This window comes from Dipodomys merriami, unplaced genomic scaffold (genome assembly GCF_024711535.1).
Source record: "Dipodomys merriami isolate MVZ:Mamm:240054 unplaced genomic scaffold, mDipMer1.0.p SCAF_90, whole genome shotgun sequence".
Lineage (NCBI taxonomy): Eukaryota > Metazoa > Chordata > Mammalia > Rodentia > Heteromyidae > Dipodomys > Dipodomys merriami.
Genome location: NW_027206513.1, coordinates 489,650 through 513,071, shown reverse-complemented (window position 1 = coordinate 513,071; position 23,422 = coordinate 489,650). Strand labels below are relative to the sequence as shown.

Genomic DNA, 23,422 nt, shown 5'->3' with positions numbered 1-23,422 from the left:
GATGATATTCCAAGTTCTTGGCCACAGTTCATAGAAAGGGCCATGATCTAAGTTGGGCAAAGAAGATTCATTCTGGTACCTTAACTAAGGAGGTTAATATGAATTTTTGGCCACTGGCAGCCATGTTTTACCACTTTTGAGACCTGAATAGCAAAAGCAAAAAAGATGGAGAGAAAGCATATCTCCATATCATGGAGTCCCTGTATGACCATCTTTTCAGCATGAAAATCAATAAATTCTATTTCTTGAGTTCTGTGTCTTGCAGCTTTAAGTGTCATGACAATAATCTTAGTATTTTAAGCCCCAGAGCCATCCACTTAATTGGTTGATACTCCTCTTCAGTATCACCACTGCCCAATACACCAGCCGTTTTCCCCAAAGCCATGCCCTTTCCTGCTTGTGCACTCTGACTCACCATTCTCTTACCAAAGCTTGTCCGGTCTTCAAAACCAGGATGCAGTGTTTTACCCTACAGGAAGCCTTCCTTGACTGTCAGGACACATACACTTGTGCAGACTTCCCTTGCCCTTCTGTTAGATTATAGAAGGCAAACAGGTTGTAAAGGCTAAGGGACACAAATCCCATCCGCCACTCTAAGCTTATTCCACAAGGAAACCTCCCACCAGTTGTGGCATTGGAAATCTAGGGAAGAGACCCCCCTCTTAGGGAGACCCCCTAAGAGGGAGGAGGAAAGAAGTAGGGCATGCAGGCTACATGGTCCACTTCACCACAAAGTTGACCCCTTTTTTAGAGACAAGCAGGAACCTTCCAAATAGAGCTGTCTATAAGCAATACAGCTCTCAGGCCCCACTCAGAGGCTCACGTAACCCCTTAGCATTTCTCCATTGTTGTCTCTTTTAAATTCTATTATCATTCTCTATCTCCTTAGACACATAGTTGTGCTAAGGGATCTCTACCTCCTCTGTACACTATCTTAGGAAAAAGCCTTTTATGACCTATTGGCCAAATGGATATAAATCCTTCAGCTCTGGGACCAATAGATTCTTCTTGAGGAAACTGTCCTTTCCCCCAGTTCTTTTTCCTCAAACCTCTCCCCTTAACAGAGTAGCTTTACTTCTAGGGGTCCCGTCAAAAAGGGCCTTTTTCTCTCCATGCACTGTATAAACCTCATTAAAGTGCTACACACACACACACACACACACACACACACACACACACACACACACACACACACACACACACACACACACACACACACACACACACACACACACACACACACACACACACACACACACACACAAAATGCATAGGAAGAGGAAAGACTGAGCTATTTGAATATGTGGGGATTGTTCCCCTTCAGAACCTGTGTGTCCCTGTAGGTGTGGATACCTGCAGATGAGATGCCAGCTGAAGATTCCGGGGTGGTCTGGTGAGAACTGCCTTTTCCTTGGGTGCAACAACCATTTCCTCTCTCCCCAGGCCGCCTTTCTGCCTTCATTTCATGAGTGAGGTCCTTAGGAATGTGCAGCTGACCTCATCTTCCAGTGTCCTCTATCATGGAGTGACAGAGACTGGGACAACTGTTTTTACCACAGCATCTCAGGTCTCAGGCCCTCCACTTTCAGCTCCCCAGACATTTTGATTAACACCAGTCATTCTTTCACACTGTCAACAGTCAGTAAAGCAGCATCTCCCTCCGTCCTCAATGCTCTACACCAAAGCTCCCCACTGCTTTGTAGCACAGATGAGTCTTTAACTTCCTGACCCCTCATTATCATGCCACCAGTGGCATTCTCTCATCATCCTGGCTCCAACTGCCTCTTCCAGGAAGCCTTTAGTGATATTCTCCCCTCTAGAACTGTTGTGAGGTGTCCAGACCACTCACTTCACTCTACCTTCCTGTGGCCAAGTCCTTCTGAACTAAGGATTACAACATGGGAGGCAAGCTCTTGATAGTCATCATTTCCTTTCATGGTGCTTCTCGTGTATATCCCAAAAAAGGAATCCTTCACATGAACATCTGAATTCACATGAAATGAGACCATACTCCCAGCTCCACAGAAAGAACATAGGTACTTTCTCAAAGAGGAAATATCTGTATTTACCTGAATGGACTGTTTCCTAAAGGAAGCTCTAGGCCTTTTCACTATAATCTTAGCACACAGGAAAGATAGATAGATGGCACTTCCAGAAGAGCTTTTCTACAGGTTATTCCTGGGGACAATTCCTATCCCCAATCCTTTCCAATGATCACTTCTTAAAGTTTCAAAGAAAGGACAGTTTATTATTCTTTTTGGCCATTCTTGGGGCTTGAACTCAGGGACTAGTGCTGTCCTGTCCGCTGCCGCCCCCTGCCCCCCTCCAAGGTTAGTACTCTATCACTTGAGCCACAGCTCCAGGACTGGCTTTTTTGGTAGTTTATTGGGGATAAAACTCATGGACTTTCCTGCCAGGTTGGCTTCAAACTGCAATCCTCAAATCTCAGCCTTCTGAGTAGCTAGGATTACAGGTGTGAGCCACTAGTGACTGGCAGGATGGTTTCTTTTATAAGCCACAACCCAAAGTCTACTCCCCACAGATGGCAGGAGTTCCTAAGTGGCTCTTTCTGCAGCTAACCAGAGGACAAAGTCAAGGTTTGAACTAATGATGTTGGGCACAGCCATCTGTTAACTTCTTAGCTTGTGGGCCTAGGAAACTTCTAAGTGAAAGGTGTCACAATTAGGAGCTCCTAGGAACAAAAATGTCATGCATGGTGCAGGCACACAAATCCCTTCTAAGTTAGAGGAAAGGAGAAAACCATACAGGGAACGCTCTGGAAAAAAATGACAAGAAATCATTGGTATTTACATTCTTGTTTGTACTGTCTTTTTGTTGTTTTGCCTTTTAATTTTTTTTTCCTAGAAAAGAAAAACAACCAGGAGATTTATATGACAAACTATCAGTGTCAGGATGGCAGGGGAGAGAGAAAGGACAGAGGCATGGGAAGCTAATAAAAAGTGGGTTCCAAATCACGTGGAACGGTCCACAGGATTGTGTCAAGATCCTCATGAGATGACCATTCACTTTGGCATGCGTGTTTGGTGCCCGATCTTCTGGCCCACCCTCTCAGACACCTATGGTCAGGGAGAGCTGGGCACACTTCACCTGCCGGTGACAAGTTCAGGATTTTTATAGAAAGACAAACTTAATGTAGTTTCTTGGCTTTGTGCTCAGATATAACATGTCAGCCTTTCTTGCTTTAGAGAAGGGTTTGAAAGAGTGTGAGAGTCACCTTGGGGTACACATTGGTATCACATCACTTGTATGCAGACATAGTCTTCACCCACACAGGCACCTATCCAGACATTCCCAGTCAATCTGGACAAAGAAGAATGGGGATGTGACAGTCTCCTAGTCACAGCTCAATGGTTGTATCCATTATTCTCCATTTGTTTGAACTGCCTATTGCCTAAAGAGTGGGAGGAGATTAGATTGTCTCCATTTTAGATCAGCACTGGACACTGATTGGCCATGTGGACACAGAAGGCCTCTTAAGTTTCAACCACTTTATGCCCCAGGTCTTGGGGCCGAACAGTCAGCTAGACCCAGAGAAAATGGGGTAACCAGAGTGATGGTTGGGCAAGAAAGAGCCAGTAGCACACTGCAAGACTAGAGTACATTCCAGAAGGGGAAAGGGGCATGCAGCAAGCTGTAGCCCCAAGTCACAGTCTAGGGGACACACTGAGTCTGAAGGTTATAACCAGATTTGCTAATCTGTCAGGGTGGTCCTGACACTAAGCCAATGAGCCACTGGCTGGAGTTCCTATGTAGAGTGGAGGGTCCTGCCCTGCTTGGCCCCTGTTCCTGAGCTGAGGCCAGGTTACATCTCAGTGCCGCAGTCCTGAGGAGCACCACGCTGGCCAGCCAGCCAGGCCACAGTCCTCAGCCCCTCGGGGGCCATGCGGCTCAGGTTCCACAGGTAGGCCCCAGGGAACCGCAGTGGCTGGGAGGGAAGGAGCCAGGGCAGAGAGGCTGCATTCTGCTGGAAGAGAGACTGGGAGGAGTGACCAGAGGCTCAGACTGAGCTATGATCCAAATATTGCAGAGCCAGAGGGGATGGGATCCATTTCTGGAAAAGGACAACAGCCTTGTCCCTATCTTTAAAAGACAATATTGTTACTGCTGCTTGTTTCTGTTTTTGTTTTTTTTTTCTTTTAAAACTATTCATTTTAAAAGGTGACAAGATCAAGAGACTGAGTCTCTTTCCCTCTGATCCTATGAGGAGGCACAGGAGGCCTTGGGCTCTGGCTTGCTTCTGCCTTCCTTTCCTGGCTCGACATAGGAAACCACAGCAGGGCAGAGAGAGCTAGTGCTCTGCTCCCCAACAGTAATTTCTTCTTCCCAGAAAACCAGAACACATGTAAGGAGAAGTCCAAAGACTAAAGTGCAGAGAATCCACCAGGTGGGCAGCCTGGGCCTGGGGCACTGAGAAGGAAGGAAGGAGTCAGCCCAGAGCTACAGGTATGGAACAAATGTTAAGCCTCATGAAGGGAACCTATAGGGCAAGTCCCCTTTTCCTTGTGCTCTGGTGACACTTCTCTCTGGAATTGTCCACTACCAGCAGCAACCCCAAGAAAGTCCCAGACCCAAAGATATGGCCCATGAAGGGAGGAAACCTGTCTGGCCCTCCCCTGGTTGGAAGTGATGGGTGACTGGTAAGGGAGCAGAGTGTGGCAGTAGGGGAAAGTGCATTACATAAATTCGCTGAATCCCAACTTCTGGGAGCAGGGACACATGGACAACTCTAAAGGCAGAGTCTCTCCTGGGGAAGGTTTGGTAAAGATGGTCAGGGTCCTACTAGTGAGGCCTGCTGGGGAAAGGAGCTCCTCTGGGTGCAAGTGGAGCTGTAGCATTGGGGGAGGGGCTGCTGAAAGGAAGAAAGTTCTGGCTGGCATTAGGGTGTATAGGCTGGGGGTGGCTGGAACTGATTGATGACCTCATACTCTGCTGGGTAGGGCTCATTCTCCTCCATCTCAGACAGCAGTTCCAGTGCTTGCTCTTCTTCTTCTGTAGGGTAGTGACGCAGGAGGTTGGCCGCAGTAGCCAGGATTGAGGCTCCACCAGCTCCTGCCACCAGATAGAAACTAACAGCAAAGGTGACGTAGACCTGGGAGCCATGGTACTTCTTATGTTGCTGCTGCTGGGCCAGGATGAGTTCAGAAGCCCAATAAGAAAAGCCAATGACGGTGGCACACTGCAGGACTAGGGGACAGAAGGACAGCACAGAAGGGGGATTAGGAGGCCTCTGCTGCCAGGATGCTTGAGAATAGCCTTTCAGAGAATCTGTCTGGTCCTAGGCCCTGAAAAGAGGAGCTCTCCTGGCCATTGGATTCTTGGCATGCGGTTGGGGACAGCTATTTGTCCTCATCCTCAACAAATTATCTTTGTCTTAACAATCTGAACTTGGAGCCAGGTGCTAGTAGCTCATGCCTGTTAACACTAGCTATTTGGGAGGATGAGATTGGGAGGATTGTGGTTCAAGGACAAATCAGACATAAAAGTTCACAAGACCCCCTTCTTAACCCATAGCTGGGTACAGTGGTAAGCACCCTTTTCTTTTCTTTTTTATGGGAGGAGGGGGTCCGATCATGGGGCCTGAACTCTGGGCCTGGGCACTGTCTCTCAGCTCTTCAGCTCAAGGCTAGCACTCTACCACTTGAGCCACAGCACCACTTCCGGCTTTTTCCTTTTTGTTTATGTGATGCTGAGGAATCGAACCTAGGGCCTCATGCATGCAAGGCAAGCGCTCTACCACTGAGCCACTTTCCTACCCCCTCTTTTTTTTTTTTTGGCCAGTCTTGGGGCTTGAACTCAGGACCTGGGGCACTGTCTCTGAGCTTCATTTGTTCAAGGCTAGCACTCTGCCACTTGAGCACTCTGCCACTTGAGCCACAGCACCAGTTCCAGCTTTTTCTGTTTATGCGGTACTGAGGAATCGAACCCAGAGATTTATGCATACTAGGTAAGCCACATTCCCACCTCATTATTCTAAGCTATGTGGGAGGTTATATTACAGTTCCAATCTAGATTTAAAAAAAGTCTATGAGACTCCATCTCCACATAGGGAAGTGGTTGTGTTGGTACATGCTTGTGAACCCAAAGATGGGAAGCCTTTTAAAATAGGCAGATTATGGTAAAGGAGTATACTCTGGCAAGAAACTAGATCCTATCTCAAAAATAATCAGTGAAAAATGGAAATGAAAGCATGGCTCAGTGGTGGAGCACCTGTCTGGCAAACATGAAAACCCTCATCTCAAAACCTGGTACTGCTTAAAAATTGCAATTGGCATACTAAGGACACTATTATATGTTGTTAGGTCTTTAAAAGAAATAAGCAAGCTGTGAAACTTGTGAGCTGGAGTTGACAAGTACCAACACAAGCTAAACTGACACACTAGCTCCATTATAGGGGAGGAGATCAGCCAGACCAGTACAAGCCAACAAGGCTGGTCTACAGGGAAGTCAGAGGGTAGAGTACAGCTGGGTGCTGGCGGTTCATGCCTGTAATCCTAGCTACTCAGGAGGCTGAGATTTGAGAATCATGGCTCAAAGCCAGCCCGGGCAGAAAAAGTCCATGAGACTCTTATCTCCAAAAAAACTACCAGAAAACCGGAAGTGGCACTGTGGCTCAAGTTGTAGAGCACTAGCCTTGAGCTGAAGAGCTGAGGGAAAGCGCCCAGGCCCAGAGTTCAAGCCCCACAACTGACCAAAAAAAAAAAAAAGAGGTAGAATACTTGTATACCCGTCTAGGATAGACAGCCTGGCTCCTTCTTGCTTACTCCAGGCTCTGAGCTCAAATGAACTTCAAATGCCATTTTTAGAGAGCTGTGAGGTTCTTTATGGAATTCTAACAATATTCCCTCCCTACAGATGGACTGAGTAGGTTTGATATCTTGGCAAGCACATTCACAAATGACTGCAGCAAACTGCTAACAGACTCAAATGCTCTGTGAAAAGCTAAGCTTGTCATAGGAGCACCTGGAACCATGTCTGCTAATAGAAATGAGTTCCACACGCCACTATGCCCTCTGGCAGCTCCTCCTCCATGGGAATAGGCCCTCAGCTTACCAGTGAGGATATGGGCAAAGGCATAGCGACGAGTGATCTTCAGGGCTGGATGCTTGGGCCCAAAGACATCAAGAAGGAATGCAGAAAGACTACACAGGATGCCCAGGAAGCAGAAGGCAGCAATGACCCTCAGGAGCAGCACGGTCTGGGGGTTCATGCAGAAATCTGTAGGAGAGAGAACCAAAACTTCAGGCACAAAGTAATACTCAGAGGAAGGGAAAGCCCTACCTGGGAAGGTGCTCTGTCCCCCTCCAACATAGTCTCAGGAAGTCTGGGACAATGTGTTAGCCACTGTGACCATCTGGTCTGCTAAGGGGGCAGGGCTGAATAGCTTCCTACCAACAGACAGGACTCCAGGTCACTACTGCCAAAGCTCTTAAGTTCTTTTTCCAACAGAGACTAGCATATGTGCACGATTCACTGTGCTATGTTCTTCTAACCATTTTTCAAGATCCTGACAATTAAGCTGGAATGTACACCTACTCTTCTAAAGGATGCATTAGGCTGGCATTGGACTTCTGAGCTAAGACAGCCAGACATGCTAAGATCAGAGGCTAATTAATACTTGTTCTTCGTTCATTCGTTCGTTCATTCATTCTCTTTTTGTTTCAAAAAGAAGGTAAAGCCAGGCACTAGTCGATCACACCTGCAATCCTAGCTACTCAGGAACATGAGATATGAGGATCATGGCTTGAAGCCTGGGAAGAAAAGTCTGTGAGACTCTTATCTCCAATAAACTACTTAGAAAAAGCCAGAATTGACACTGTGACTCAAGCAGTAGAGTGCTAGCCTTGAGCACAGAGACTCAGAGCCAGTGCCTAGGCCCTGAGTTCAAGCTCCAGAATGAGCAGAAAAAAAAAAAGTGAACTTGTAGATGCTACACTAATTGAAATGAACCAAACATAGGACAAATATTGTATAACTACACTAACTACACTATGATCCAGTATTTCCACTCCTAGGCATTTACCCAAAAGATTACAAACCAAAATACAGTAAAGCCACCAGCACAACCATGTTATTGCAGCACAGTGTTATTGCAGCACTATTCATCAGAGCCAAGGTATGGAATCAGCCCAGATGCCCCTCAATGGACAAATGGATCAAGAAAATGTGGGTATATGTACACAAAGGGATTGTACTACTCCATTAGAAAAAATAATATTGTATCATTTATTTTCTTTTTGGGGTCCAGTCGTGAGGCCTGAACTCTGGGCCTGAGCGCTGTCCCTCAGCTCTTCAGCTCAAGGCTAGCGCTCTACCACTTGAGCCACAGCGCCACTTCCAGCTTTTTTCTTTTTGTTTATGTGGTGCTGAGGAATGGAACCCAGGGCCTCATGCATGCAAGGCAAGTGCTCTACCACTGAGCCACCTTCCCAGCCCTATTGTACCATTTGTAAAGAAATGGAAACAAAGGAGGAGGCAACAATGCTTGATAAGAAATGTACTCATTATCTTAGCCATGTAACTGTAACTCCTCTGTATGGTATTTTCATAATAATAATAAAAAAGAAATGGAAAGACTTGGAAAAAATTATGTTAAGCGAAGTAAGTCAGGCCCAGAGAAACAAAGAATCCATGTGTTTTCTTATGTATAAGACAGATTTAGCTTACAAACTCATAAGTAAATATAACAGTTGGTATGCAAGTATATATTAATGTATTGACTGAAATACAGTAGATTCAAGAAAGATCTTAAATACTGTAAGTCCTTAGAAAGACAAAATCAAAAGTTCAGCAAAATAAAATACCAGGAAGATGGTACTCAAAAGGGGTAAGGTGGGGCCAAGGGACAAAGGGTAGACAAATGAAAGGAAATGAGGGGGAAAATACAAACAAGAATCCAATGTATATCCTACAAAATTAAGAAGAAGGGTTGGAATAGTGGGTAGGAGGGATATGGGTGAGAATGTTGAAAGGAGTGACATTGATCAAAGATATATTAATAAACTACTTTGCTAAATGACAACTCCTTTGTACAATTATTTAAAATAATAAAAAGGAAAAAGAGCAAATGGAGCCCACAAGAAAAAAAAAGTAACTAAAATAGTCAAAGGTACAGAGACAGTGAAATGATGGCTGTCAAGGAATAGATAAGGAAAGGACAGAATGCTACTTAATGCGCAGTTTCATTTCCAAATGATATTTTAAAAAACCTTCAGGAAACAGATAGCAGTAAAGCTTGCACAGCACTGAGAACATACTTTTATGTCACCAAACTAACACTTAAAAATAGTTAAAATGAGTCGGGCATCGGTGGCTCACGTCTGTAATCCTAGCTACTCAGGAGGCTGAAATCTGAAGATCACAGTTCAAAGCCAGCCCGGGCAGGAAAGTCCATGTGATTCTTATCTCCAATAAACCACCAGAAAACCGGAAGTGGCGCTGTGACTCAAGTGGCAGAGTGTTGGTCTTGAGCTGAAGAGCGCAGGGACAGTGCCCAAGCCCAGAGTTCAAGCCCCATGACCAACCAAAAAAAAAAAAAAAAAGTTAAAATGGCAAATCTTATTCACATTTTACTTCAAGAAAAATTTTAAAATCTGGGCAGCAGTGGCTCACAGACAATGCTCAGACCATGAACTCAAGTCCCAGGACTAGCATAAATAAATAACTAAATAAATCTGAAAATGAAGTTGAAGGAGTTCTGAGAAATGTTAAGTAATGTGATTGCCCACATCCATAATAAGGCTGAGGCTGCCTGGGCTATATCATAAGACCCTGTATCAAAAACCCAAAAGGAAGTCAGTGCTGGGGCTCATACCTGTAATCCTAGATACTCAGGAATCTGAAGATCGTGGTTTGAAGCCAGCCTGGGCAGAAAAGTCCATGAAACTCTTTTTTTTTTTTTTTTTTTTTTTTTTGCCAGTCCTGGAACTTGAATTCAGGGCTTGGGAACTGTCCTTGAGCTTCTTTTGCTCAAGGCTAGCACTCTGCCATGTAAGCTAGAGCACTACATCTGGCTTTTTCTCTTTATGTGGTACTGAGAAATCAAACCTAGGGCTTCATGCATGCTAGGTGAGCACTCTACCACTAAGCCATATTCCCAGCCCCAGGAGACTCTTATCTCCAAAAAACTACTCAGAAAAAGCCAGACATGGAACTGTGGCTCAAGGGGTAGAAGGCTGGCCTTCAGCGCCAAGAGGCTCAGAGACAGCACCCAGGCCCTAAGTTCAAGCCCCATGACCAGGGGAAAAAAAGTGTAAGTACATGGAAGTCTTAAATAAATTAGGGAAGTTGGTAACTACATTGTCACATTTATTTTGCTCCCTCTCAGAACCCTACCAAAATAAAAGGACTTCTTTTTAAAAGCATAACCCCACCCCCATACACACACATACAAAGCAAAAAAGTGAAAAAAAACCAAGAAAACTGCAAATGAAAGTAAGCACACCATCAACAACTTAGGTTAGTATACAATGTACCACAGGGACAGACAACACTCAAGAAGCCCTAGGGTCATGGAGAAGGCACAGGGTGACAATTGTGCACCAATGATGCTATAATTCCATGCTTTAAGAATACAAATAAAAGCCGGGCACCAGTGGCTCATGTCTGTAATCCTATCTACTCAAGAGGCTGAGATGTGAGGATCCCAGTTCCAAGCCAGCCTGGGCAGCAAAGTCCCTGTGAGACTCTCCTGTTTTTTGTTTTGTTTTTTTTTTGGGTCCGGTCATGGGGCCTGAACTCTGGGCCTGGGCACTGTCCCTCAGCTCTTCAGCTCAAGGCTAGTGCTCTACCACTTGAGCCACAGCACCACTTCCAGCTTTTTTCTTTTTGCTTATGTGGTGCTGAGGAATCGAACCCATGAACCCAGGGCCTCAGGCATGCAAGGCAAGCGCTCTACCACTGAGCCACCTTCCCAGCCCTCCCCCCCATGAGACTCTTATCTCTAATTAACCATGCAAAAACCAGAAGTGGCACTGTGGCTCAAGTGATAGAGCACTAGCCTTGAGCCCAAAGAGACTCAGGGACAGCACCCAGGCCCTGAGTTCAAGCCCAGGACTGGCAAAAAACAAACCAATAGACAACACTATCAGTCTCCTTCAATAGCTATGCAAACTGCCAAAGCTTCTAGAAACAGACTAAAGACTGATCTATAAAAAGGCCAGGCCATGGGCTGGGAAGATGGCTCAGTGGCAGAGTGCTTGCCTTGCATGCATGAGGCCCTGGGTTCATGGGTTTGATTCCTCAGCACCACATAAGCAGAAAAAGCTGGAAGTGGCGCTGTGGCTCAAGTGGTAGAGCGCTAGCCTTGAGCTGAAGAGCTGAGGGACAGCACCCAGGCCCAGAGTTCAGGCCCCACGTCCAGCAAAAAAAAAAAAAAAAAGGTCAAGCCATGATTAAGCATTTTAGGTCTTAATAAAATAACTGTTAACCCTCAAAATGGGACTTAACCCTCTCTTCTTCTTCTTTCTCAGATATTGGCAAGCTCTTCTTCTTTCAGTTCAGGCAATGGGACCCCAACTAATTTAGGAAAACTTGGGAAGGGCTGGCCAGACTTAAGCTCTAGGCTCCTTTCCCAAATCTTAGTGTCAAGAGTCTACATGTCAGGCTGGTAAGGTGGTTTAGTGGTAGAGTGCTAGCCTAGCATGCATGAAACCCTGGATTTGATTCCTCAGTACCACATAAACAGAAAAGGCCAGAAGTGGCTCTGTGTCTTGATAAAGACAGCACCCAGGTTCTGAGTTCAAGCCCCAGGACTGGTCAAAAACAAAACAAAACAAAACAAAGGATCTAGATGTCAAGCCAAGAATCTGCAGATGGTGATCATCAGTGCACTGCACAATTCAGTTACCAAGGTGTAAGTATGTTTAAGGATACCCAAAGGGTCTGAGTTTTAGGTCTGACACAGGGCCTAGGAATCTGGATTTTACCAAGCAAGTAGCTCAAGCCTCACTCTCCAAGAACAGCAGCCCCAAATCCTAGAGAAAGGTGGACTGATTGGGAAAAGCCTACATATCTGGGAAAGGAACCCAATGCCAACAAAGCAGACTCAGCCCAGCAGAGGGATGGTGTCATGAGGTCTTGAACAGGGGACACCACAAGCCTTTATGACTGACATGCATACCCTGCCTCAGGCTCTAAGTTCTCCAGGCAGATGCTAGTTAGGCCCAGACAAATCTCATGTGCATCCATCTGGCTTTGGATCACCAACCAAGCTGCCCTTTTTTCAAGATCTCATCTGTTGAACATTAGGTTAAAAATCCCTCTCAAGCCAGGTGTCAGTGGCTCACACCCATAACCCTACTCAGGAGGCTGAGATCTGAGGATCCCAGTTCAATGCCAGCCCAGGCAGGAAAGTCCAAGAGATTCTTAACTCCAATAAGCCACCAGAAAGCCAGAAGTGGCGCTGTGGCTCAAGTGCTAGCATGCTCACCTTGAGCTGAAGAGCTAAGGGACAGCGCCCAGGCCCAGAGTCCAAGCCCCACCAAAAGCAATAAAACAAAAACCCTCTCAAGCATCCATCCTAGATAATTGCCTACTGCCAGGAAACTGCCGGTGGGCATGAGCTCTGCTGGCAGCCAGCACTGACCCTTCATAGATTCAGACAGAGTGTGGGGGAGAGGGCGGAAAGGGTCCAGAAACTCATGTGAAGTCATGAAAAAGAAAAGCTTCAAGATGCAGAAGCTGTCCTCTGACTCTATTATGAATACTGTTAAAAGCGGAGACAGTTCTTGTGGTCCTTGTGGCACATGGCAAGGATGGGGAAGCACTTAAAGTGTTCAAGTGCCTCCAAGAATAATCTGCCAGAGCAGGCAGAAGGGCTGACATCATGACCCCTCTGCAGCAGAGCCTGGATAATTCACTCTAATTAATTAATGCAGCCAGGTACTCTGAGGCTCTGAGGAAAAAAGGAATATAGAGAGAGGCTTCAAAGACACTATATAAGCTGGGCACTGGTGGCTCACACTTGTAATCCTACTCAGGAGGCTGAGATCTGAGTATCCTGGTTCAAAGCCAGCCTGGGCAAGAAAGTCCCTGAGACTCTTTTTTTTGTTGGTCATGGGGCCTGAATTCTGGGCCTGGGTGCTGTCCCTGAGTTCTTCAGCTCAAAGCTAGCACTCTACCACTTGAGCCACAACACCACTTCTAACTTTCTGAGTGGTTTATTGGAGATAAGAATCTCATGGACTTTTCCTGCTCAGGCTGGCTTTGAACCATGATCCTCAAATCTCAGCCTCCTGAGTAGCTAGGATTACAGGCATGAGCCACCAGCTCCTGGCTTTATTTATTTATTTATTTATTTGCCAGTTGTGGGGTTTGAACTCAGGGCCCAGGTGCTGTCCCTGAGCTTCTTTTGCTCAAGGCTAGTGCTCTAACACTTGAATCATGGCTCCACTTCTGGCCTTTTCTGTTTATGTGGAACTGAGGAGTCGAACCCGGGACTTTGTGCATGCTAGGTGAGCACTCTACCACTAAGCCACATTCCCAGCCCCCCTGAGACTCTTATCTCCAATTAACTACCAGAAAAGCAGAAGTGGCCCTGTGGCTCAAGTGGTAGAGCATTTGCCCTGAGCTGATAAGAGCTCAGGGACAGTGCCCAGGCCCAGAGTTCAAGCCTCACAACAGGGGAAAAAAAAATAGACTATATATTTTTCCCCCCTCTGGTTGACTGGCACAGGCTATTCCATTTATTTTCCTTAAAAGTGTGCACCTCTTCCTTTCTTTCTCTTTCTTTCTTTCTTTCTTTCTTTCTTTCTTTCGTTCTTTCGTTCTTTCTTTCTTGGTAGTGGGGGCTGAACTCTGGGCTTGGACACTGTCCCTCAGCTCAAGGCTCAAGGCTAGGGCCCTACCACTTGAATCACAGCACCACTTCCAGCTTTTTTCTGCTTATGTGGTGCTGAGGAATGGAACCCAGGACCTCATGCATGCAAGGCAAGCGCTCTACCACTGAGCCACCTTCCCAGCCCCTGTGCACCTATTTCATATACTCATGTGGGCCTTATCTTTTTCTTTTTCTCTTTTCTTTCTTTCTGTCTCTCTGCCTTGTTCTTTTTTTGTGTGTTGGTACTGGGACTTGAACTAAGGACCTTGAGCTCTCACTTAGCTTTTTTCCCACATTCAAGGTTGGCACTCTACCATTTGAGCTACAGTTCCATTTCAGGCTTTTGGAGATAAGAGCCTCACAGACATTCCTGCCCAGGCTGGCTTTAAACCACAATTCTAAGATCTTAGCCTCCTGAGTAGGTAGGATTACAGGCATGAGCCATAGGCACCAGGCTTCCTTTATGTTTCTTTGTTGTTAATTTTTTTTTTGGGGGGGGGGTCTGGTTGTGGGGCCTGAACTCTGGGCCTGGGCACTGTCCCTCAGCTCTTCAGCTCAAGGCTAGTGTTCTACCACCTGAGCCACAGCACCACTTCCGGCTTTTTTTTTCTGCTTATGTGCTACTGAGGAATCGAACCCAGGGCCTCATGCATGCCAGGCAAGCGCTCCTACCACTGAGCCACCTTCCCAGCCCCATGTTGTTGTTGTTGTTGTTTTGTTTTTTTTGAATTGTTGCAATTACGTAAGTCACATAAAGAGTATATTTCTTTCTGGACAATGTCACCCCTTTCCATGCTCTCTCTCAGTTTCTCCCTCTACTCTCTCACAGTTTCTTCTTCTTGTCCCGCGCCCCCCCCCCCCCCCCCCGCAAGTTGTATTGTTTACTTTCAACATAGTATCTAGTGAGTACTTTTGCTGCATTTGTTCATCCATTGTCCCTCCATTTCTTTTTCTTTCTTGCTTTTCCAGTTGGTCATGGGGCTTGAACTCAGGGCCTGGAGCTGTCCCTGAGTTCTTTTGCTCAAGGCTAGTACTCTACCATTTTGAGACACAGCACCACGTCTGGTTTTCTAGTAATTAATTGGACAAAAGCTGTCTTTGAATTCCAATCCTCAGATCTCAGCATTCTAAGTAGCTAAGATTACTGGTGTGAGCCACAAGCATCCAGCTTGTCCCTCCATTTCTGTGTTCCCCTCTTGCCCTCCCAAAGACAGATAAATGAACAAAAAGACAAAAAGAAAATAATAACAGCAACAAAGAAAAAAAAAATCTTTCCATTTCCTGGAGTTCATTTTGATGCCCTTATATTTCTTAATATATCTGTTTCAACAATAAGGGAGATATGCAACATGAAAAAAAGCTTCAGAGAGTAAATCCCTTCCCTTTCAGATGTTCACCTGTCCCTCCCCAAATGCAGACATTGTTGGAGGTGCATTACACAGTCTGTGAGAGGAACTTGTGGACACAGATGGGTCATGTGTTGTCTTTGTTGATAGTGCTGCCACCCTGGGAGTCATGGCACAGCTAAGATGAGGAATCCAAGCCTCCTCCAGGTTACACAATGATTTCAAACCATGAACTTGTGCTGCTTGGAATCACCAAGCACCAGTCAGCAGCTTTATTTTGGTCTGATGGAGATAATCACATCCTAAGGAAGTGTATTTGAAGGGTCAAGGCCAATATGGGAAGCCTTGCTTATTATGCACAAAGCCCTGGGTTCCAGCACCATGAGGAAGGAAGGAAGGAAAGAAAGAAAGAAAGAAAGAAAGAAAGAAAGAAAGAAAGAAAGAAAGAAAGAAAGAAAGAAAGAAAGAAAGAAAGAAAGAGAGAGAGAGAGAAAGAGAAAAAGAGAGAAAGAGAAAAGAGAGGGAGAGAGGGAGGGAGGGAGGGAGGGAAGGAGGGAGGGAAGGAGCTAAATGATCCCTTGTCCAAGCTATCCTGAGTCAATAGCTGCTGATCTTATCAAAAAAGAAACTTAAAGAGTGGAATCACAAACAAACAAAAGCAAGAAATTCAGTTCTGGTCATTAAGCAATGATCACAAGGGGTGTAATTCGACAAAAACTGCTTAATGTGGTGTTTAAATGCTGCAGCACTGTAGCCATCAGAGTCTAGCTTTGGGATACTGGGACACCAGAAAGGTTCTGGGCTTGCTATCAAATCCTAGGCCTGTCACAGGTTCCATGTTACCTTGAACCTAGTCACTGATTGCCCACAGCCACCGGTGCCTCATGAATCAAATAAAAGCAGCCATGCCTGCTTCACCCCACTGCAGGGTGCTCTGAGAGAGTCAGCCTATTCCATGCTATTACTGATCTACCAACCAAGGGCTATTTTGACTGATCCACAGTGATATCACCTTTCCTTCTCACACTGACTTCCTGGACCAGTGGCTAAAGGAGGAACCATTAAAGCCAGGCCAGGGTCTGCCCCAGCAGTGTGACAATGTGGTACAGAGAAGAGGCTTCTAACGCTCAACTCACAGGTTTTGTTTCAATTGCCTTTCTCCATTCACAGACTGTAAGCCCTGGGTGTAGAGATCAAGCCAAATGGGAATGTGGGTATTGCTATTGGATAACCAGGAGCCTGCCCTGTTTCCCAGATGGTCTTTCACCAGGAGGGTCACAGATCATGTGGCAGGACAAGCAGTTATCCCAGCTCAGTGCCTCTCCAGAGACCACTATCACAACATCTTTTACTTCACTTCGGAGAAATCAGTATAGCACAGAGGGCAGCAAATATCTCCTTTGAGAGGACAAAGCCCATCAAGATTACAAAGATTTAACTGTGGGAGAGAAAGGACATGAGGGGCAAGGTCTTGACTAAATTCAAGCTAGTCATTCAGAGTACTACCCTCTGGAAAGACATACAACACATCCTCCCCTCCAGTTGTGCTCTGGCCTGTTTATTTTGGTCAACATTGCTTGATTATCCCCTGTAGTCATCAAGGAAGAAGGCAGCTGCTGTGTAATAGGATTCCGAGGAACTGACTTTGCCCAAGGTCACTGGTGAGTCACTGGACTGGATTTGTTTTGAAAGCCCTGGCTCTTCCTGTCTACCTGCTCATGGCTCCAACCACCTTCTAACCCATAGAGCTGCAGGCAGGAAGGCTAAAGTGGCTTCTGACCAGCTTGGTGTTGCTCTCCCATCTCCCCTCCTCCTCCTCCTCCTCTCCTTTGTACTCTGGAAAGTGATTGACAACAGCCACTGGAAGATCAAAGGGTAGAGAGAGGCACTTCCCACTACCTCAGCAATCTCTCACTCATCATCTTCCCACTTGCTTGCTCACTGAAACTCCAGTGACAAGCTTCTAAATATAAGCCACCAACAGGGCCCTGTAGTGACAGACGGGTCATCCTATAGCTATCAATGGTGCTAACCCAGCTGCCTGAGGACAATCTCCCTCTCCTCTCAAGACAGGACAATCTGGAATACATGTGACACTTCCTGTGTCACAAGCCCTCTCTGGAAGGCCCTTTGATCTTCCAGTGACTGTTATCAATCATTATTTACCCAACTTCAAACCCCAAACTTCCTCATTCTTCAAAGATGCTTCCTGAGACTGTTGGTAGAGCTCCCTTTGCTGGCTACATTGGTAAGGTAGAAGGTCTTGAAGATCCCCTTCCAAGGGCCACAAAAGGCCTGAGGATTTCTCTGGACCCTGGCTCAGGTTGAAGAGGTGAGAGAAAACAGGCAGCCACTGGGGAAGTGGAAGAATTGAGAACTTGTTGAACTGGCTGTATTTGCTAAAGCTTCTGAAGCTCTATGCCTGGCGGTGGAAGGATGAATGGCTTTCCCTCAGAATCACCAACTTGAGCCTAATAATTGACACAGTGTGGGATAAAAAGTAAATAGAAGCTGGGCACCACTGGCTTGCATCTGTAGTTCTAGTTACTCATGAAGCTGAGATATGTGGAACGCAGTTCAAAACCAGTGAAGGTCGAAAAGTCCAAGAGACTATATCCAATTAAAACAAGCTAAAGTATGGAACAAGTGGCAAAGTGCCAGCTTCAAGAAAAAAAACCAGGTGAGAACCTGATGCCCTAAGTTCAAGCCTTGGTCCTGGGTCCCAGAACAAAAGAAAAAGAAAAAAAGCAAGGGTTATGATATCTTGGATAGCTGTGATTGAAAGAAAAAGAAACCTGGAATTCACTAAGGTACAGTGGTCTTATTATGAGCACACAGACTTCAGAATCAATGTCACTAGGATTGTTGTGTATCCCTGAGCAAATTTCCTGACTTCTCATGCTGAGAGCTTTATAAAGTATAACTTCTAATAGTACTATACCTGCCAAGTACACATCTGTAATCCTAGCTATGCAGGCAGCTGAGATCTGAGGATCATGGATCAAAGCAAGCCAGGGCAAAAAACTGTGTGATACTCTTATCTACCATAAACCACTCAGAAAAAGCTGAAGTGGTGCTGTGGCTCAAGTAGTACAGTGCTAGCCCTGCCTGAGCACAAAGAGGCTTGGGGACAGAGCCCAGGCACTGAGTTCAAGCCCCAGGATTGGGGGCGGGAGGGGAAGGTGTTCTTCAGGAGAACCTAAAATCAGGTATTGAGTGTGCTTAGCATAATTCCGATGCCTTACACACAAGCAGGTGCTAAGAAATGGTAAGACTGCTCCAGAGACTTCTGGCCCACCCTACTTAGTCACCTGCAGAGACTTGACAGAATATGCTCTCCTTCTAGAAGTATCTGTATACACATCTGTACCACACAGCTCTACTCCCTTCTGAAATGGGCAATATCCCAGGATTCCAGGTGAGGACATCTGTTAGCCCTGATGACCAGCACAAGCTCACAAGATACCATATGTCTGGGTGCCAAAAAACCAACCAATGATGGAAAAAGGGAGAGAAGAAGCAATCAGGGAGCTCCTGATTCCACACCTCTGTGATGGTTCACTAAGGCCTATTAGGCTTTGTGATATCCATGGGTATGCTATCACAAACTACACATGGGGGGCTGGGAAGGTGGTTTAGTGGTGTAGTGCTTGCCTAGCATGCATGAAACCCTGAGTTCAATTCCTCAGTACCACATAAACAGAAAAAGCCAGAAGGGATGCTGTGGCTCAGTGATAGAGTGCTCAGTGATAGAAGCTCAGGGACAGCGCCCAGGCCCTCAGTTCAAGCTCCAAGACTGGCAAAAAAAACTATATGAGCTAAAATCTCTAAAAACAAAGCAAATGCTATGTAAAGGCTAAGACAACATGCTTTTGCTTTAGAAAAAGACAAAATCTGGTTTGAAAAAATTTGTAGGAGGGCTAGGAAGGTGGCTCAGTGGTAGAGCACTTGCTTTGCAGGCATGAGGCCCTGGGTTCAATTCCTCAGCACCATATAAGCAAAAAGAAAAAGCCCAAAGCGGCGCTGTGGCTCAAGTGATAGAGCGCTAGCCTTGAGCTGAAGAGCTGAGGGACAGAGCTCAGGCCCAGAGTTCAGGCCCCACGACCGGACCCCCCAAAAAAAAAATTTTGTAGGAATAAATATATATGTGAGCAAAGCATGTGCAGTAAGAACTTAAGTTTAACATGCTTGGACAAGGATCTTTCTTTTTCTTTTCTTTTTTTTCTGCTGGTACTGGGTCTTGAACTCAGGGCCTGGGTGCTGAGTTCTTTTGCTCAAGGTTAGTGCTCTACTACTTGAGCCACAGCTCCACTTCCAGTTTTTTGGTGGCTAACTGGAGAAATGGGTCACAAAGACTACTGCCTCGGCTGGCTTTGAACCTGGATCCTTAGATCTCAGCCTCCTAAGTCTCTAGGATTATAGGAATGAGCCACCAGCACCAAGCTATGAGATTATTCTTTTTTTTTAAGTTTTTATTTATTTACTTTTTTTTGGGTGGGGGCAGTCCTGGGCACTGTCCCTGAGCTTCTTTTGCTCAAGGTTAGCACTAACACTTGAGCCACAGTATCACTTCAAGCTTTTTCTGTTTATGTGGTACTGAAGAATCGAACCCAGAGCTTCATGCATGCGAGGCAAGCATTTTGCCACTAAGCCACATTCCCAGACCCTATGAGATTATTCTTTACAACAGATGAAGCAATACAAAGGATAAAGTCTATGCAGAGACTATACCATTTTATACTGGCATCAACAGATAGAAGGCAACCTCAGCAATGCCACCAGCTGGGAAGCCTTGTTATTGAAAATCATTTTTCAGGTTCCTGGTTCCTGGATCTTTGAAGTAAGGATGCAGAGTCAGATTGCCTCTTCTTTTTTTTTTTTTTTTTTTTTGGTCAGTCATGGGGCCAGGCACTGTCCTTCAGCTCATCAGCTCAAGGCTAGCAGCTCCACCACTTGAGCCACAGCAGCACTTCTGGTTTTCTGCTGGTTTGTTGGAGATAATAGTCTCACAGACTTTCCTGCCCAGGCTGCCTTTGAACCGTGACCCTGAGATCTCAGCCTTCTAAGTAGCTAGGATTATAGGCATGAGCCACCAGCACCTGGCTAAGAAATGTACTTTTTTGGGGGGGGTCAGTTATGGGGCTTGTACTCTGGGCCTGGATGCTGTTCCACTGTTACTCAGCTCTTCAGCTCAAGGCAAGCGTGCCTCTCCTTCTGTCATGTGAATTATATGAACCCTTCTACCCCAGGAATTACTAGCAAAAAAGGAAGCATCATGAATTCTCTCTCAGTTTGTGTGACACTAAACTCTTGCAACACTGCAACAACATGGGATCAAATGCAAAAGGCCTAAATGAAGTGGCAGAAAGATGACAGTTCCACCTCCAAGAAGGCAAATATTGGGTAATATGCTGAGAGAAAAGCCATCCAGATACTCAGACTTGATGGCCTTTCTATATCTCGCTACATGACAAGAAAAAAGCTGTATATCACAAGCCTTAGGTTTTATGTACAACTTCAGTTTTAGAGTGCCAACTCGGCCAATACATCATGAGGGTGAAATTGGGAAACAAACCAGAAGCCCTTATCCTATTGCCTATAAAATCATCTTAAAGCCTCTAAAACTCAAGAGAAAAGCAAAACAGGAAGAGAATGCTAGACCACATGCTAGGGCTTTTCAGCCAACAATTGCAGAACTGGCATACGACCCAATACACAAAGGGTTTTTTTTCACCAAATCCCAGGACCCAAATTCTTCAAGAAACAATAATGCAAATATCTAACATGAAAGGTTTTGATACAAAGGGCAGCAGACATCTGGAATGCATCATAGTCAGAGTGGAAAAGGAAAAACAAACACCTCCAAGAAAGATTCAAAAGTCCTTTGAGGGTGAGGAAATATGCTGTTACTAAGGATTGTCTGAGGTTCACTAATGATTTTTGGGTTAAAAACCAGACTGCATCTAGGCACCAATGATTCATTCATGCCTGTAATGCTAGCTATTCAGGAGACTAAGATCTGAGGACCCCAGTTCAAAACCAAGTCAGGCAGGAAAGTCTGTGAGACTTTTATCTCCAACACTGGCTCAAGTGGTAGAGCCTTGAGCGAAGAAGCTATGGGACATCCAGGCTCCTGTTGCTCACGTCTGTAATCCTAGCTACTCAGGAGGCTGAGATCTGAGGATCATTGTTCAAAGCCAGCCCAAGCAGGAAATTCCATGAGACTTATCTCCAATAAACCACTCAGAAAACTGGAAGTGGTGCTGTTGCTCAAGTGGAAGAGTGATCGCCTTGAGCTGAAGAGGTGAGGGACAGTGCGGAGGCCCAGAGTTCAAGCCCCATGACTGGGGGGAAAAAAAGAAGCTATGGGACAGAGTGCCCAGGCTGTGAGTCCAAACTCCAGTACTGGCACACACGTGTGCATGTGTGCACATACACAGAAAGAAAAACAAAATACCCAGATTGAGCAGGCTGTTCTCACATCTTTGTGCCTGTACCCTCATCCCCAGAGACAAGATGGGACCAAAAGAGCTATGGGGATCCCTAGAACAGTGGTGCTCTAGGCTCTGGACTGCCTCTTCATTTAGAAGCCAGAACAGGACTTTCTTCTGCCTACCTGGCTGGGAAGCATAATGTAGAACAAAGCAACCTTACCTCAGTCAGGCATACTTATTAAGGCTTCTAACGGCCAAATTTCAATTACTGAATGTGACCATATTACTGACTTCTGATGGCCTTAGACCCTCTCACCTTTTTCTCTAATACTATCTTTGAATACTAAAATATCTTTCAAAATCTAGTAATATTAAAGATTCCTTTTTCCTCATTAATCAGGCTACTTCAAAGCAAGTTTTCCTTTATTCTACAGGTTCCTAAGAAGGGGAGAGTTAATTGTGTGTGATACATAGCACCCTTATCTTTTCTCTATATACAGCGCCCTTCTGGCAGAATCCTAAAATAGCAGCAGTCCGGATTAGCATGACTGTGAGTAGGTGCCTCGGTGAATAACATCAGAATTAATGAAAGGGCTGGACCCCTAACAGAGCCACCTGGTGGGCATAAACACCAGGGCTCTTTCCCTAGATCAAGTGCTCCCCGCCTCCCGAATCAAATGTTTCCCCTCACCCTTGGCTACCTCTGCTTCGATTAATCCCTGTCTGCAATGCCCCCAGGCCTGGAGGACAAGAGCGCAGTAACCTCACCTTTTAGCAGGTCCGGGTGCACGTAGCCCAGCACATCTGAGACCCCCAACTCCTGGCGGGAACAGGTGCCTCCATGGATGTGCAACCAGGCGGGCTCCGCGAGAGCAGTGCATAGCGCTGTGATGGACAGGGCACCAGGCAGGGCCGAAGCCAGGCTCCGCTCGGGCTGCTTGGGCAGAGTGCTGCCCCCCGGGCTCCTCCGCCGGCGCCCGCCGGGCAGCCCAGAGCCTCCGGGGGCATACATGCCCGGGGCCGCCCGCCGTAGCTCTGTGGTCGCTGCTGATGGGCGCTGACCTTCGCCGGGCGCGCAGAGCCTGCCTGTCCCGGAGAGAGCAATGCACTGGGTGGCCAAAGCCCGGGCTGTCAGGACCGACACGAGGGTGGGGGGTTAGCCTGGGCTAAACAGATCGGAGGACTGCAGGGACTTGGGGGGCGGGGACGGAAGACTCAAGATTAGGGTGGAGGACTCAGAGGGCTGGGGACTAGGTCGGGTCTGGGCAGATCAGAATGGCGGGGATACAAGGGATCGGTTACTGGAAGGGGGGGGTGGCACCTGGACCCAGGTTCTTGGCCCGAGGGTGCCAAGGGACGGAGGACGCCGCTGGGCCGCAGGGATATGGGACCCGGGACCGGTACTTCGGGATGCGACCTGTGTAAAGAAAAGACCCTCTCCACTCGGGCCCTCGCTCCTCACCGGTCAGCAGGCCTCAGAGCTGGGATGGCGCCACTCCGCCCCGTCACGGGCTCCTCAGCTACCCGGGGCCGAGCAATCCCAGGCCCCAATCCCGCAACGCCCAGACCGACCCCGGCCGATGCACTTCCGGCTTCCTCCTCCTCTGCCTCCGCCTCCTCCGGCTCCCCGCCCCGTCCCCCTCCCCGCGTACGTCACACATTGCGCGCGCCGCCGACTCCCTTCTCCGGGTCTTACGGAACTGGTAGTTCGAGGCGGTCCTGAGGCGCTCCCAGCTACAGGGCGGAGGGTAGCGACTACAACTCCCAGAAGGCTGCGCGGCCACAGCAGCGGGCGCTTCAGTTCC

The 23,422-nt window shown here is 46.7% G+C and overlaps 1 protein-coding gene across 4 annotated transcripts; it reads right to left on the bottom strand.

The window, feature by feature from the left end:
* Positions 1-2,806: 2,806 nt before the first annotated feature.
* Tmem127 (transmembrane protein 127) lies at positions 2,807-23,418 on the bottom strand. 4 transcript variants are annotated; one of them, XM_070013304.1, is made up of 5 exons: positions 23,314-23,418; positions 22,939-23,034; positions 22,386-22,703; positions 7,072-7,236; positions 2,807-5,205 (listed from the first exon to the last, which is right to left on the bottom strand). In XM_070013304.1, the coding sequence occupies exons 3-5, from the start codon at positions 22,627-22,629 to the stop codon at positions 4,898-4,900; spliced, it is 717 nt and encodes a 238-aa protein (XP_069869405.1). In that variant the 5' UTR covers positions 22,630-22,703; positions 22,939-23,034; positions 23,314-23,418; the 3' UTR covers positions 2,807-4,897. The 4 variants fall into 4 exon arrangements, with proteins under 4 accessions (XP_069869405.1, XP_069869404.1, XP_069869403.1 ...); XM_070013303.1 differs by lacking the exons at positions 22,939-23,034; positions 23,314-23,418 and adding an exon at positions 23,080-23,219 and having other exon boundaries at positions 22,386-22,745; XM_070013302.1 differs by lacking the exons at positions 22,939-23,034; positions 23,314-23,418 and adding an exon at positions 23,080-23,219.
* Positions 23,419-23,422: the final 4 nt, after the last annotated feature.

What these genes read in the sequence shown, in the direction of transcription:
- Tmem127 (XM_070013304.1), bottom strand. Translation starts at nt 22,629, where the DNA reads ATGTATGCCCCCGGAGGCTCTGGGCTGCCCGGCGGGCGCCGGCGGAGG. An exon ending in GCACCCGGACCTGCTAAAAG is followed by an intron (nt 7,237 to 22,385) that starts GTGAGGTTACTG and finishes TCTCTCCTACAG; the next exon opens with ATTTCTGCATGAACCCCCAG. An exon ending in CTTTGCCCATATCCTCACTG is followed by an intron (nt 5,206 to 7,071) that starts GTAAGCTGAGGG and finishes TCTGTCCCCTAG; the next exon opens with TCCTGCAGTGTGCCACCGTC.